General features: G+C 41.0%; 1 protein-coding gene across 1 annotated transcript in view; it reads left to right on the top strand.

Annotated features, from left to right (window-relative positions):
- Window positions 1–17,188, top strand: part of GFRA1 (GDNF family receptor alpha 1) — a 179,851-nt gene that overhangs the window by 143,062 nt on the left and 19,601 nt on the right. Inside the window, exons 6-7 of the mRNA XM_081912199.1 lie at window positions 2,079–2,213; window positions 5,427–5,605. Of these exons, the coding sequence (XP_081768325.1) occupies window positions 2,079–2,213; window positions 5,427–5,605 (314 nt within the window). The remainder of the gene's footprint in view (window positions 1–2,078; window positions 2,214–5,426; window positions 5,606–17,188) is intronic.

Raw genomic sequence — 17,188 nt, 5'->3', positions numbered from 1 at the left:
TGCAGATGTATAGTGAGCCTCAGAAGTGGTTTTTAAGTGATAGAAAACATTTACCTCTCAATTTTTAGATGATAAGGTGATTGCCGCAGAATGGTGACTTTTTAAGGGATTGTAAAAGTAACTTGAGGTATCTATCAAATAGGAATCCACTGCAAAAATGCCTTATGACATGGAAATGATGGATAGCAATCACTACAGCACACATTTGCCACATTAAAGTGGTCATGGAAATTAATATGATACTCTCTGATGCACAGGGAACTAATGCTATGTCCTAATTGGATGTGTTAATGGTGACCAGATAGATCAGTCATAATATATTACTTTTTTCTGTTGAAGAAAAATAGTGGTTTGGTTTTGTATTATGCTTTTAGGAACACTCTAATTTGCATTAATACAAATTGTAAACACTTAGTGGTATGTGATAGAAAACACCAGAGGGACAGAATGCTGCGTGGAGTGCTCCTGTTCAGAGAGCCAGCCAAACATGCTATCTTACAGAATACGCCATTTCATTCCCCCTCATCAATAGATAACAGATAGGTAGGTAGGTAGAGATATGAACGAACCTTGGGGTTTCTGTAAGCATGCCAGTTCCTCCCTGTTGCTCCTCAGTAGTTCCATTTTGGCTATATAGCCATCATCACTGTGTTACCTGAGATTAACATTAGTACACATGACCAGAGAGCATCTTCAAATAGGTTCATGTTGTCTACCACTTCTGAAAATAATGTAATTATCCGAGAGAGAGAGAGAGAGAGAGAGAGAGAGAGAGAGAGAGAGAGAGAGAGAGAGAAAGACAGTGAGGGAGGGGGCAGGGACTCAAGTCAAATATGTTGGCTAGAAGAACAAGTCAAAGGCAGGAGAAATAACCTATGTGCTTGATTTCACATCTGTCCTCAGGTTCATATTCCATATTTATGTTATTTTTTCCAATGTCTTTCTAATAGGGAGCACTAAATAAACATATACTTGCCTTTCCCATCCCTGGTGATACTAGCTGTGCCTTGGCAGCATTTCCATAATTGCATTTTATCATTTCAGACCCTAAATGGTTTGATGCATTTATTTCCTGTTCTGTTCTGGCCATCTTCGGTGCCATTCAGAAAGTATCCAGAGCTCTTAACCTGTTTTCACGTAGTTAGTTTCCCATTGCTACACTGAGGAGGATCTTTCTCGTTTGCCCCCTGCACTCTGCACCCCCCAAAGCATATCATAATCATCATTATCATCATATACACTCTACCACTCCACTTTAAATACTCAACCTTACAGTTATTAAACACGTATGGTGGAGTATCTGTGGCAACACTCCCATAGATTTTAATGAGACAAAATTACACCAACAATGTTTAACCCTATTACGTGCAAACAACTTTAATTTGAATTGTGTCTGATATTGATGGATTTATTATTGCAGACATAAATTCAGAGACAAATACTATAAAGGAGACCAGAATACAAATACAATCCTTCTTTGTATATTACCTTGTACAAAATATCCCCAGTTCTAAATCAATAAATAGATTTCTTGTATTGGATCAGCTGTGGGCATATTTAAGGATTTCAGGGATGTAAAAATAGTCATAGTCCTCCAAAATCATTTGGTGCTTTCTATAGCATTGTCATTCCTACTTCAGACTATCCAAACATAATGGTTGTTCCTCGGTATCACAAAATAAGTGTAGTTGCAATGTCATTCAAAATAAGTGGTGATCATTTTAATTTAAATTGTTGTCTTTAAAATGTTAATCTAACCTTTGGTTAATATTTGAGGAACCACCTGTTTGCAGGCTCAGGACAACATCATTACATCAGTGACAGTTTATGTGTTCTGCCTTCATACTCTTCCTCAGAATTCATCAGGCCATATTTACCCACTCCCACCCCCACCCCCCAAAATCTTCTCATCTCATATCTACTCCAAGCTTACTTGTGTATTTTAACATTTCAATCCTGTTCTCCTTCCCTCATTTACAAGATGATAGTCATTTCTTGATTGGGTTTCTGGGAGGATGGTGGGTTATTGAAAAATAAATAATCACATGTTTTGTTTTGTTCTTTCTTTTTGTTAATAGGCACAGTTATGACTCCAAATTATTTAAATTACAACAGTCTCAGCGTCGCTCCGTGGTGTGATTGCAGCAATAGCGGGAATGACCTAGAAGAATGTCTGAAATTTCTGAATTTCTTCCAGGATAACATTTGTCTTAGTGAGTACCATATTTATATTCTATAAAATATCTTCAGTGATGTGTTTATAGAATAATATATACAGCAACATACAGTGTAGGGGCTCGTTTACATAATTAAGAATTAACCGGGGTGGGGAGTCCTGTATAAATGAGCACAAATTCTGGGGTGTTTCTTCCACAACATGACCTCACTATCTATGCTAAGTGATTCATCAGTTGCTGTATTTCTCGATGGATGCTCTCAACTCCACCCATCAGCATGAACTAGCCTGGTACAGCTTAGATCTTTGTTTATGCTACCTCTGTACAGAAGGCTGCATTCTGGCCATGCAAAATCCAGAGGCTTTTACAACCATACTCACACGTACATTTCTCCATCCTCCATCCAGGCAAGCAACAGGCATTATCACAGCTTGAGGATACATTCCAGACAGGCAAAAACATAGAGCAGGGCTAGTGAGGGGTGTGGCCTAGGGAGGAGGCATGGTCTGGTGAAAGGCCAGATAGAGAGGCTTGGGAGGCCATATAGGGTGCCTGTGCCTGAGTTTTCCCATCTCGGGTTTAGGGAACAAGTAACTTAAAACCATGGTTTTGATCCTGGCTGTTTCTCTAAACTGTAGCTAAGACTAACCCCAGTACTAGGTTTGCACATAATGGCAAACTACAGAGAACTGAAAACAGTAGGGAAAGCGTCCAATCTCCTTGCAGTCACGCTAGAGGAGGAATTGGGAGGGGAGAGTGCTGAGCCTGAGGCTCGTACCTGTAGTGCTAAACCATAATTTAGTGTTCCATCTGAACCTAGCCATTATCTCCACATAGGAAAAATGTCGTATGGGAACTGGGAAATGGCCTTGTGTTGTGCAGCTTTAGATCTTGGTTAAATGTGAAGTGCTTAACTAGGCTGTCAGACCTGTTTTCCAAATTAGAAACGTGCTTCAGGAACAGTCCACATAAATTGAGTTTAAACTCAAGTTTCTTAAAAAGAAGTAACAATGCAGACGTCTGGATGCCTAGCTAGTTAAGCATCAACAGGTCACACTCAGCACTTATGTATAAACATACTTAATTGTTTGAATAATTTGCCAATTTGGAAATTGGAAGCATTGCTGCACCAATACATGCTCTGTTTTAAAAGAAACACCCCAGTTCCATTGTCCTCTCTCTTGCTGTCGGAATAAAAATGTTAATGAAGATAAAGCAATGACATTAGAGGACACTGTGAGGAAAAATTATACTCACCCTGGCAGAGAGACCTTTTCTTCATGAAGAAATTAAAGGTGTCCCTGTTTTAATAGCATTTCACAGAAGGGGGATAAATGTTCCATTATCCTTTTTTTGTTAATGGGCTGACTTTTGTAAACCTTTATTTTAAATAAAAAAATACTAACGATGCACAGTGTATTATTAAGTGCCGGGCTATTAATCTGCATGTGTTTTAAATATCTGTATAACAGACTGTCACATTCTGTTGGGACAGTAGCCCTTGCCTCTAATCTTTCACCCTTCTTGGCTACCACAGTGGCTCAAAGGATAGGGCTGTGTGTCATTGTTTTATTGCAATCATTAAAGGTTTCTCAGCCGGCTTAAATGCAAATTACTGGTGCAGGAAAATCATATGGTACAATCTTCCCATGAATATAGCACTTCAAAATGTAGGTGAGCGGACATCATGACTGAATGAAGAAAATACCCTGCCTATCAAAAGCTACTGACAAGAATGATTGTAGGTTAGCGCTCTCATTGACATGCACGGTAGCTTTCTATGTGCACATATACATGCTATTTTTCTGTGTGCAGGTAGTCTCATTTTATTCAGGGATTCATTAAAACCTGCATTTCCCCCTGTCTTTAGTCAGAAGAGTTACAGCCCCAAGAGGACTGTACCACTGGATCTTCTAAATGTGCACTAAATGGTTTGCACATAATAGTCTTTAGCTCAATGAATGTGGGTGATGGTGTTTTTAACAATGATATGTCGGTTTATTTCATTCAGGGTAACTATCTGTCAGTTCTCTGGGATCATTTTTTAGTTTTCTATAATGTGCTGCAAGGCATGAAAATCCATACAGATTTTCCTCACTTCTCGTCACATCAGCCTGCGCATTTCTGAAGTCTATAAATCATTTCCCACATTTATTAGAAGTTTTTTTTAAAGTTAGAATTAAATGCATCTTTCTAAGATAAGAAGTAAAAGTGAAATAATTTATAGTAAGTTGTGGATGCTATTGAAGGAATGTATTAATAACTCCTTGCTCACGTCCCCAGTGAAATGGTTTATTTCTTATACAATGTGTTTGAAATAAGAAATCCCTAAATCCATGCTGAGTCCCCAAAGACCTGATTAAAAACTGTTTTACTATTCATTTGTATGTTTGTTTGTTTTTTTAAAAAACCCAGCCAATTTACTCTTACCATAAACAGAGTATTTAATCCCATGAAAACCTACAATAAGCCTTTCAGCTTTTCCATTTTCAACTTCTAGTGTGAGTGTGCTTCTCCCACCTATTTATGTATATTTTGTTTGAAGACTAGAAAGGGGGAAAGAAAAGAAAAACCTTTAAAATACCTTGTATTTTTTGTTGTATAAAAAAACCATTATTATAAATAAACCAGTCAGTTCCTTGCTATTACCATTTGGCTTATCAAACATATTACATTGATAGTATATCCTGGAATGGTGAGCTCAATTATTTATAGACTACCTAAATGTGGGTTCTCTAGATTTTCCTTAGGCCTCATCTACCCTGTATATTTAAAGCAGCATCTTACCACTTTAAGCAGTCATGGCTTCCACCACAGAATTCTGGGAGCTGTATTTTGTTAAGAGTGCTGAGCCTTATATTTCCCTCACAGAACTACAATTCCTACAGTGGTTTAACAACCAGTGTTTCCTGGGAACTCTGAGGATTGTAGCATAAATTGGGTTTTCAGCTGCCTACAGATGTACAAATATTTTGTGTAAATTCCACACTCGGTGCCTTTGTGCCCTCAGCAATCCCACTGCTGATGTGGCTCTGTGCTGGCATGTTAAAAAGGCAGCCTGTAAATCTGAGTTTAAACCATTCTATTATTATTAAAAGCATTGCATTCCTTTGTCAGATGAAAATAAATCTGTGACCCACAAGCTTAACGTTGATGGGGTGTTTCCCTTCAGGAAGTTGTTGAGGTAGTGTTGTCCATTTTAAACTATTTCTTCATAAACAGAATTGGCTCTGTGATTTTTTTCTGCAGAAAATGCAATTCAGGCCTTTGGCAACGGTACAGATGTGAATGTGTGGCAGCCCTTACTACCTGTCCAGACAACCACAGCTTTAACTACAACATCTTACAGATCTAAGATAATGGGACCCGAGAACACCAACAATGAAATACCCACCAACAATGACTTACCAGCATGTGCCAATCTTAAGGTAAGGAACTCCTCAGGCAAAGAAGTCTTTGGGTGAAGTGCAAAGAAGGGAGAAAAATTGTGTGTCAAAGGAAGGATGCTTTGATGCACATGCAGAGTAATCAGACAGTCTTATCTGTCCCCTGCTACCTCCAAAATATTGTTGGTGTGATATCGGCACATATTGTATTAAACCAGTCACTCATAATTTCAAAAACCCTTGAATCAATCATAGGCTGAACTGATATAAAAACGGAGGATCAGAATGTGGTACTCTTCCTTGAACTGCAACAGGTTTGGATGGTTTTTTTTTTTATCAGTGCTCCTTGCCTGTATAAAAACCAGGTATGGGAAGAAAGTAGGTTGTCTTAATGGGTCATTGGTAAATGGCTGGTGAGTTCTGGTTGACCAGATTCTTGCTAAGAGAGGTGGGCCTTGACCTGGTCCAACTAGACGTTTTGTGTTTTTAAGCAAGTGTGCATGCTCAAGATTACTTGAAACAAATTAATTATTGGGGAGGGCCATAGCTCAAGTGGAAGTGCCACAGCTTGGTGGATGGGCATCTTCTTGAAATACAGAAAATCCATGGTTCGATCACTAGGTAGAGCTGGGAATGTTCCCTGCCTGAAACCTTGGAGAGCTGCTGCCAGTCAGTGTGGATACTACAGCTAGAGGGACCGAGGGTTTAACTGGGTATATGGCAACTTCTTCAGTGAACCATGACAAGTCTAGTAAAAAATAATAATAGGGAGAGTAGATTGTGCAGTACTGAAGTCAGACCGCCCCTAAATAAAATATTTAAAATTCTGTGGGCCTAACTACACACTATATGCAAACATTTAACATAAAAATCACTCCAGACTCATTACAAACCAAGCTCAAGCACTGAAGTTTTGCTTACTCTCATAATCTCACCAGCACAGTTGAAATACTCCACCACCACAGCTGCCCCTTCTTTCTAAACATGTGAAATTCTCTTAAATTCCTGTACTGACTTCCTGCTACTCTGGAATACAGCATCAGCTTTTTGTGCTTTAGCCTCCTAAGTCCACCTTGGCCTGGCCTCTCTTATCTCTCTGCTCTTATATCTCTCTGCATCCCTGTCCATGACCTTCAGCTCCTCCGCCACCTCTGGTGAAAGGTCTCCTGCTCTCTCAAACAACTCTGCCTATAATGTACAAATATATACCGTATTTTTCCATGTATAAGACGCCCGAATGTATAAGACGACCCCTATTTTTTTAACCCAAAATTAAGAAAACAAAACCCTAAAATAGAAGTGAAAATCTGGATGATTGGCGGCGGCAAATTGTTGATCTTTTTGGGGGCAATCACCCTCAAAGTTTCCAGCATGCAGTGCACTGTGGTGCAGAAGCAAAGGCAGCAACCGGGGCACCACACGCTCCCCCTCGGTGGCAGCTGCTGCTGTGGAGAAGCAGGCTCCCAAGCAGGATGCCAAGGAAGAGCCGGGCCGCTCTGCATCGGGCCATGCACTTGAGCAAACTGAGCTGAGGAAGGTGGTGAGCAGGCCGGGGGCAGGGTGGGAGTTTGAGAGGGGAAGAAGGGCAAGGAGAGGTAGCTGAGGCAGCTCTCAGCAGTGGAGGTGGCAGCTGCTCTCGATCTGGTGGTTGAGCCAGCGGGGGCTTCAGGAGGTGAGCCAGTCACCAGCATACAGCCCGGGGGCGGGTGGGGGAAAGGGGCGACGGCAGCAGGAGGGACTGCCTCAGCCCGACCAAGCCAAAATCTTGGACATATGCTTAAATATTTAAAACAATTTCCCCAGTTGTCCATGGTCCGTGTACAAGACGACCCCCAATTTTTTACCATTTTTTTAAAGAAAAAAACCTTGTCTTATACACTGAAAAATACAGTAAATAAAGATTTCCTCTGCCATGGATATATCTGGTCAGGCTGCCCTTGGAAGCACCAGTGTCAGCAAGTCTACCCTAGACCACAAACGATGGCAATGTAAAAGATGGTTAATTTTTATTACTATGAGGATTCATCCTGAATATGGATTGTTTGTGAGGAGGAGACTTCTGTAGGTGAAATGGGCCTGCTGCCATGTTAAAAAAAAAAGCCTTGCATTTTTAAGGGGAGAGCAGCAACAAGATTTCTGTAATGAGCAAGTGTCAGCCTGTTGACCGCATTATGTCAGATAATGCTGGAAATTTAGGGGATAAGTGTAAATCTTCTCTAGTAATAAGCATTTAGCCAATTTTCTAAATGTTTTAAACATCATTTATTATAAAATGGCAATCTCCGTTCTGCATTCATGGTGCATCTTTTCCTGCAAAGAGACAAACCCTTTCAGAATGGTAGCAACATCAGGAGGAACAGCAGCTTGCCTGCTCTGGCAGAGCCACAACAATAGCCTCCCAGCAGCAGCATCGCTAGGAAGTTGTGGGAGGAGCAACTTTGGGGCTGTGCAGATGCACTGGCAGCCAGTCTGCAGACCCACAGATGTGTCTGCGCATTCCCAATGTCACTACCTTGCCCTCCCCCTTTGGGGAAGAGCCAAAGCTCACTGGTGGAGAATCTTTGCATTCAGAATGTCCTGGGTTCAATCCCTGCCATATTCAGGTAGGGATGGAAATGTCCCGTCTGAAAACCCTGGAGAGCTGAGCTGGATGGACCAATTGTCTGGCCCAGTATAAGGCTGTGCCCCTTGCTCCCTCATAGTATATGGTAAGGACACTCTTTCCAGAGCCACTCTTGGTCAGGAATAAGCCATGAAAACAAAGGATTTTTCTGAGGAACTGGAAAACTTTGTTCCTCTTACAGCATAGGAGTACCGGGTACCAAAGTCCCCTTTAAACACCACCCTAGCTGTTCCAAAGCTACTTACTTGTGAGCATCTAGAGAACAAAAGCTCAAAAATAAATTATCAGTGATGTGGGTAGGGGCCTAAGGTTGCTCCTTTCCACAGAACCATCCTTTCCCTTTATGGCTGGATCATTTAAACATTACCCCAGCTTATCAGGAGGTGCCAATGAAAAAACAGCTTCCATGCAGGTAGGGTATTGTTTAAAAAGGCCTCAAATTTAGAAGGCTAAATTAAAAGAATACTGGTACACCATGAAGCAAGGGGAAACAGGGAAATAACCTTGATAGGGCCAGTAACTGATATTTGCCTGCCCTCAGAGGCCAAGACAGTATAGACATGGGGAGCCTGTGATCTGCACTCCAACTCCCCTCAGCCCCAGCCAGAATGGTTAGGAATGATGGGAGTCCACAGGTTATTCACCTGTGCTCTAGGGGCTTTTAAATGATTGTAATCCCTTACCTCTCCTCCCTATTTCTGGCCCACACACTATCAGCATTGAAGCCCTCACAGACAGTGACAGGGACCAGTTACAGGCAACTCTTTTCAGCTACTCTGTTCTCCCTTGATCTTAGCAAGTACAGCACCGCCAATGGATACAAATCACGCTGCTTTTTTTTGCAGCCTTTAGAAGATTTGTCCCCGTGTTCCCTCTTCAACAAAACACCTACGTCCCTTGCTGCGTTTCCTATTTATGTTCACCCACTAACCAATTACAAATCCATGAAGCTTCCACGCCTGCTGTGGCCTGAACCTCTGAGTGCCGCATTGAAGCTTTTAAGCCCAACTTCTGACTAAATCCTGCATGCAGCTTGCTAATAACAATACTAATAAACACTCAGCTTTAATATAGCTGCTTATGATCTCCAAACACTAGGCATGGTGCTGAACACCTGCAATTTTCACTGAGGCTCATGAAGGGAACCCAGAGCTAAGTGCTTCCCTGCATGCTGTGAGTGGTGCTTAAGCCCTTGTCTTGAGGACTAATCCTTCCCCTGCACTCCCCTTTTAGAGCCTGTTCTTCTAAGGAAGTAAAAGAAGATCCACACTTATTTGCACTCTGCACTGAACAGCCGTGCCAGGCCTGAGAGCGCATAGGTATTGTGCATACATTCGTTAATTGCAATATACAATTAATGCATTGTATGTTTCCCAGTAGCGTTCTGCACTATCATAGAACTGCAGTTAGAATACTCTCAGGCAAAGGTTTTATCCGTACAGATTTGTACCGTGTGTGCTGTGGTAGAGAAAAGGAGTCTATAGGAAGGATTCAGCTGCTGCGTCTCACACGGATTGTGACTGCAAAAACCCATGAATGCAACCTCAGCTGAACTTTCCCCTGCATTTCTCCTGCATGTTGTGGCTGCCAGAACACTTTCCAGGCAGACAAGGCCACTGAGCCTGAGGGCTCATCTAGACTTCTGCTTATCCTATTGCATTCCCTCAGGAAAACTCGTTCTTTAGCGCTGGATCGGAGCAAACGTCAATTGGGTTTTCTGCAGATGGATGTTTGCTCCGATTCGGTGCTAAAGAGCAGCTTTTCCTGGGGAAAGATGTGGAGCAAACATCACATCCCGAATCCATTCCTACAAAGCATGAGACAAGCAGAAAACTGCTTGGTCCCAGGACCGTGGGTGCCTGGGGCTGTGCACGCTGTGGGTGCTCGTGCGCCTGATGTCACATGCCCCACGACGTGCTGACATCACACACGCATGTCAACATGCATGCTGACATCACACTCACACACCCCCACAGCATGCATGGCCCCAGCACACATGGCCCCATTCCCTTCATGGGGAATGTTGTGTTTACACCCTCAAATCTATGGATGCAAGTCTGCTGGTTCCCTCAACCTTGGCGGCAGCAAGGTCTTATAATGGGAACTCTTGCAAGAGGCTTCCCTTTGATCCTGCAGCAGCATCTTAGGCATATGGATCAATGTGAAATGGATAGCAGAATCCATGAGAACTACATTTCCCATGGATTGTTGCAGCTTGGACAGTGCCAATGTAGCACTGAGGCGCTAATAAAGGCCCTACTGGAAGGTCTCTCTGTTGCTGACAGAGCCACAGCCTAAATAAGTTTATAAAGCTTCCAGTTCAATTCAACATTTCATTATTTCAAATTGCAAAGAGATTTTAAAAACATTATGAGAAGAGTAGAGTATTCCACTATGTAACAGAATACTACTATTAAATGAAATCTCATTTGGAAATGATATTAGTGAAGCAACAATCGATTTCAAGGCCTAACATTTCTAACAAGCACCTGAATAATGACTTCAAAGATACTGAATGTGCCATGTAAGCCCTATGAAGACCATGAGTTGTATCCAGAGAGTTAGTTGAATTGAGTTCCCATTGAAATCAATGGTATTTAAATTAAGTAATGACTACCTTGTCCCATTGATTTCAGTGGAACCTAAGTGCAACTAACTTAACCTGGATCCAGCCCACAACAATGGTTTCTTAAGTGTTACGTTAAATTTTCAAGTTTTGGTTAGTTAAGTATTAAATCTGCCCTGATAAAATCATAATGGGCGCAAGGTGATAAGCATTCCTTGCTGATTTCTCCTAGGTTAAACCATGGTTTTACTGTAGACTTGCTTGGGAGAGGGGGGTGATTCTTAACCAGGGTTAAGTAACAAACCTGTTAATCACTAACCATAGTTAAACATCCTGTCTGCAGAAGGCCACATTATGTTTAACTATCTGTAGCTTTTCCACATATAAGAGCAGGGATCATGGAAATTAGTGAAATCTTTTATTGCTCTGGGGCATTTTTAAGACCACTTACAATAAGCCTGAAAAAAGAATGCATCAACAGTGGCTTAGCCTGTATCATTCTTGCTGATAATATGATGTGCAATTAATTCTGACATGGCAGTTTGGCAGGCTACCTAATGCTCTGTACTTTACTACCTCAGGAGGTTAGTACTTGGCAATTTCTATGACATTTTATACAAATCAATCAAATACTTACCATCATTTTATTATAGAAGAATAATATATCTTCCAAGCACTTTTCTAAGGAATGATTTGTATGTGAAATGCATGCACATCAGAACACCTGCACACACATTGGATGGGTGCTGTGTTGTCTGGTCTTGTAATCCACTACAGTCATACCTCGGGTTGAATGCGCTTCGGGTTGAGCGTGTTCAAGTTGCGCTCTGCGGCAACCCGGAAGTAAGAGCACGTTACTTCTGGGTTTCACCGCTTGTGCAGATGCTCAAAATGACATCACGCACATGCTCAGAAGTGGTGAAAAGCGACGTGTGCGTGCACAGACGTGCCGTCGCTAGTTACGTTTGCTTCTGGATGCGAACAGGGCTCCGGAACAGATCCCGATCGTATCCAGAGGTACCACTGTACTCTGCTCTAGAGCATTTTAGAAAGGAGCTTAAAGGCACACTACTCTGGCACTGACACAATTCTGACCGGCAGCAGGACACCAGAGAAGAGAATAGTGTCATTTGTCTTGGCGAGAGATAATCAGGGTGTATTCAGAGATTTTGCCAGGGAGTCACAAAGAATGGTCAATATTTTCTACTATCCTGCAATCTCACTTTCAGACACGAATGGAAGTATTACCAGTACCACCCCACCCTGGTTTATTGTGGCACTATTTCTGGGGGTAGAAAATGGGTCTCATGATATATTGTAAATATGCATTTTTTGTATTTCTGTTATATGCAGATATTTGGCAAAATGTTCTGTATGAATTTGCTCTCTGTAAGCTGGTTACGTTCTACAGTTTTCTGGATCCTAGCAGTGGTCTGTCTCTTGATGAATGGGGCAAGTATCAAATGCAGGGGGAAAGAGTATATATATAGACACAGAGCAACAACAGAGGTTTCCATTCCCTGCTAAATAAATGGCTATCTGCTGTACACAGTTAAGTTTTTTACCTGAGTCCATATGCCTAAACTATCTTGCTTAACAGTTTCCACTTCGGCTAGAGCTGTCTGCTCCCCCTTTTCTGATTTTGGTTCCTCCTTCCCCCTCTTTTCCCCAGTAGGCTTCCAAAAGGCAGAAAGCACATTTATAATGAGCAACACTTATTGAACACTCTCAGGTACCTCCATTTTCTCCTTCTGTACAGCAGGCTCCCAGGAAGTGGGGGAACCAAACTGAAGCAGCTTTGCCAGCCAGCCCTTCTCCTCCTACACCTTCCTTCCCATGACAGGTTCCCCGGGAGTAGAAAAATCAATCAGCAGCCCCTCAGCTCTTTCACTGCTCTCCCATCTGGATGCCTGGCAGCTGGGCTTCTAGGTTACTTCCACATGGACTCTTACTTTGTTCTCCAAAGAGGCTTCTTACTGCTCACCCACTCTGTTTTGGTTGGTTTGTCTAATGAACAGCTGTCTCAGCGATTGGTGTGATCGCAGAAGCTGCTCCAGTCTTTGGTTGCTTCTCTGCCTGCTCCATTTGCTGCTTGTGGCGCTCCTCCATCAACTCTGCAGCATCTCTTGGAGTACATGGAGGGTTGTCACCCAGTGATCAAATGGAAGCAGTTCAGGTTCATTAAATTCAGAACCTAAACCTCTTTGTTTCAAACTATCCAGGAGATCCCAATTTCAGTCCCTGGAATCTCCATTTAAAGGGACCAGGGGGAGGGTGGTGAAATAACCTCTGCCTAAGGAAGCCAATGCCAGTCAAAGTAGGCAGTAATGAATTAGAATGCCAATAGTCTGGACTGGTAAAAGGCATTGACCTATGTTCCATATGTCAGTGATAGGGACTGAAACCATTGGTCTAGCCTGGAGGTTTTCAAATACACAACTGGAAGAATCAGTTTTCAGTGTGTACTAGTTGGGGAAATGAGAACGGAACTGATATACTGGGACTAGAATTTCTGTGTGCATGCATTATACTTTGTCAACCTATCCTATCCTATTCCAGAGAAGCCAAAAGTCCTTATAGTTCTCTTCTCTTTGACCCTGCAAAACATCCCTTAACTTCACCCTATTCAGCCAAAACTATATAGCCACTCCTTATTCCTTAGTCTAGTGCTTTTGAAACCTAGTTATATTAATTGTTACAGTTACAGCAGCTTTTTTGTGTGACACAGAGATCCCCAAACAATATGCCAGAGGGCAATTCTGTGAAAATCTAAACCAAGGCAACACATGGAATTTAATGGAACTTTCATCCCAAAGCATAAATTGTCTTTGAGTCATTCTTTTGAGCTACTTTTAGAAAAACCCATTATCATATGGACATCAGGGACAAATCTGGCTTTGTGAGGCCAACAAATTCATTACTAGTTTTTTAAAATATATACCTTATTTTATATATTGCTATTACTTCATTGGGTCTAAACCAAATGCACAATGGTAGCACACTCATCAGCAGTTTAGAATGCCTTATGGAGACATTTTCTATATTTTACTTTTACTATAAACCCAAGGAAACAATTATAATCTCAATGAATTGTAACTTAGCACTTCAGTCATAACATAAATCTAGTTCCCCTCTTTTGCATATATCAAGTATATATCTACATTTTGGATCTTTTGAGTGTCCTGTTCATTTGTCCAAATACAGTGTGTATATGTGTATTATTGGATTACAAAACAGTAGAATTATTTCATCAATAATAAAGATTTTACCATTCTTTAAAAAAGAAAGATTCTAGTAGCCTGAGCATCTTTCTTGTATTATAATACACCATTTTATAGTTAACTGTAAAACCTGAGATTACGCCTTTAAGAATCATGCCGTTTTGTTTTATAGTTTAATAATTGTTCATTTGAAAACGAATGTGAACTTCCTAGAAACTAATGTAATGACTTATAAAAATAGCATTTTGCCAAAAGCTACTGAGCACTTCTAAAGAGCATGGATATTTTACTGTTATAGTTGCTATTCTCAGGGAGTACTTTGCATATCATTCCTACACAAAGGAGAAGCAGGATTTGCCATTAAACCTCAGTTTGCCTTCACTATTTTACTACAAGATCTCCTCCTGTGGGAATAATGAAGAATAGCTAAGCATGGGAATAATATTATATGGCAACATTAGGTCATATTATTTCATACCAGGTTCTATACAGAGACAAGTGCCACAGCTTTATAAGGCCTTTTGTCAAGTTAAGAGTACTCTTAATGACACCCTCCTTTACTCCTTGCTTCTGGGTCCTACTACTACACATAAAACAGCTACTACATGGGAAGAGGAATGAATTTGTAGCTATGTGGCTGTTCCTTTCTGCAGAGCGGCAGCTATGCACATTATGTCACCATGCAGATTGGCTGCTGCCACACCTCTCCCCCCCCCTCTCCTCCCAGACACAAACCAGTGACAGGAATGTCATTCTGCCAGCACTGGAATGCATATCTGTCTCCCCTGGTAGTGGAGAAGCCTCTGCTCAGCACAGTGAGACACTGCATGTGAGAAAGGCTGGACCTGGATACCATTACCACAATAAACTTAGCCCATTCCTAAAACTAAGCATGCAAGTAAGCTCACGAAAAGCAGCCACAAGGTGGGAATACAGTGGGTCTGGAAGAAGGGAACCATAGGATTACCATCCAGTCCAATGTCAGAATTTAATTTTACGATATAACTGGGAGAAATAAAATTACTGCTCCTTATCATCTAAGATACTGTTAAGTCTTTCAAAAGACATGCAGTGAAGTTTTGAAAGTTATCTCCTCCCCCTCTTTAATCTTCCATTAGCGTACATCAGGAGCGAGTCCATTGGAATAAGGAAATATGACACATTAATTCAGATGGGAACATGCTTGTCTATATTTTAATGGGGACAAAACTGGATTCTTTCCTCTCTCTTCTTAATTGCAAGCCCTCTAGCATACTTTGAGCAATGTAAATAATGAGTATAATTTGCTACAGGAAACTGAGTTCATAAGAGTTCCTCACAAACATAAAGTACTTTTTTTTAAAAGAAAAAAAAACCAAGTGAAGGAAATGGCTCCAGGGAAATAAGTGCATGAAAAACATTCACATTTATAACAGTCCTGTTCAGACCAAATTTAATTTTACTAGAACCTTTTGGATTTTTGCAAATGAGATTTCTAGAGGATTTTAATAACCCATTTTCAAAGTCAAAAAAAGAAAAATATCCCGTTATCTGTTGAAACTTAAATTCTGCCAAGAATGTAGGGTCTAAGAAATTCCTCAACTGCCTCGCCAACAATTTCATTTCCCAGAAGGTAGAAGTAGTAACAAGGAGGTCATCTTTCTTGGACCTGGACCTCAGCAACAGGGAGGAACTGATAGTGGAATTACTGGATACCTTGGGAGGAAGTTATCATGACCTCTTGGGTTTCCTTATATGCAGGCAAGGGAAAGCTTAATGTAGGTGGACATCAGCTCTGGTTTTTGAAAAGCTGAAGGAATTAACTGAGTGAAACCCCATACTCAGAGAGAAGAGAGTCCAAGATGGATGGGAGTTTCTTAAAGGTGAAATATGCAGACTATTCCAACAAGAAAGAAAAGTGGGAGGCATCTAAAGACACCAGTGTGGCTGCATCAAGAGCTTACAGATGAATAAATAAATGCCTCTGCTGTAACATCATGTTTTGTGACATTGTGCTGATGCAAGGGTCACTACTCTGCAGTCTAGCATTTCTTAGTTTGTCACCACATCAGGTCTGATAATCATAGAATGGTTGAACTTGTCTCCAGATGAAAAAGACAAAGACTGAGCTGGCCAGGCTAACGTGCAAGGACATTGTTGACCATACTTCCCAAAGAGGCTAGATATGGCCTCTTGCTTACACAGACCTAAATGTACAGCTTCTCTGACATGTAACTCACAGTACCTCTACTTTTCCTAACTCTTAAATTCTATTCAAGATATTTCCCCCTTCATTTCAATTAGGGCTGTTTCCAAAATTCTCTTCAGCCAAATTTATCCATGGAGTTTGAAGTTCTGAAATACATGGCTTTGTTTCTAGGTAGTAAACCTTTTTTTTAAAAAAAATGATTTACAAGACAGAGTGAGCCCAGGGAACACTGAAAGGAAAAGAATAGGTGAAATCCACTCATCCTTAATTTCAGTAGCACTGACCTTCATATAATGTATTCAATGTAGAGGTACATGACATGGGCTATATGTAGCCAACTGATGAGATATTTGCATTGTTTTCTTCTCTGGATGAAATAGACCTAATGATTCTTTAAAACTGGTATTGAGAATATTATCAGGTTGAAATGTCTATCTTTGAGATATATGATGATAATTACTCCAGAACTGACAGAAGTGTCTTTCATAGAAAAATAAAATGTGAAACTTTTCTTAGAAATTATGTATTCCTTTCATATAAAGAATCAAACACTCATCCTCTGGTTTTCCTCTGTCATCCTGTTCCAATTAGGTCTTAAGTGTCCAAGTCTCATGCAACATTGGATATATGCCTTTACCCACCTAGATCTTGGTTCACTAAAATTGGCTTCCAGGAACTGGAGGTCATGAAGATTGCATAGAGCTGAGTTTGCAATAATACAAGGAAGGCCATAGTATGATGTACACAAAGGCACAGAGTTAGAAAGTCCACAGTATGTTCGCTTCCAATACCACTATTCCACTTTCAAAGTGCCTGTTATCCAGTTAGCCAAATTTATTGGCAGTACAGCCACACTGTATTGCCATACTTTATGCAATTTCCCTGCAGTGGGTTCTAACTCTTTTTGTTTAAATAATCATTACCTCATTGTTGCATTCTTTTCAATGAGGGGTAAATTTGGAGGAATGTATCGTGCCAGTACACATGGAGGTCATTCACAAATAACTTGCTGCACTTCATTATTATT

Source organism: Podarcis melisellensis (genome assembly GCF_964234715.1).
Source record: "Podarcis melisellensis genome assembly, chromosome: 5".
Classification (NCBI taxonomy): domain Eukaryota; kingdom Metazoa; phylum Chordata; class Lepidosauria; order Squamata; family Lacertidae; genus Podarcis; species Podarcis melisellensis.
This window is presented reverse-complemented; position numbering and strand designations above follow the sequence as displayed.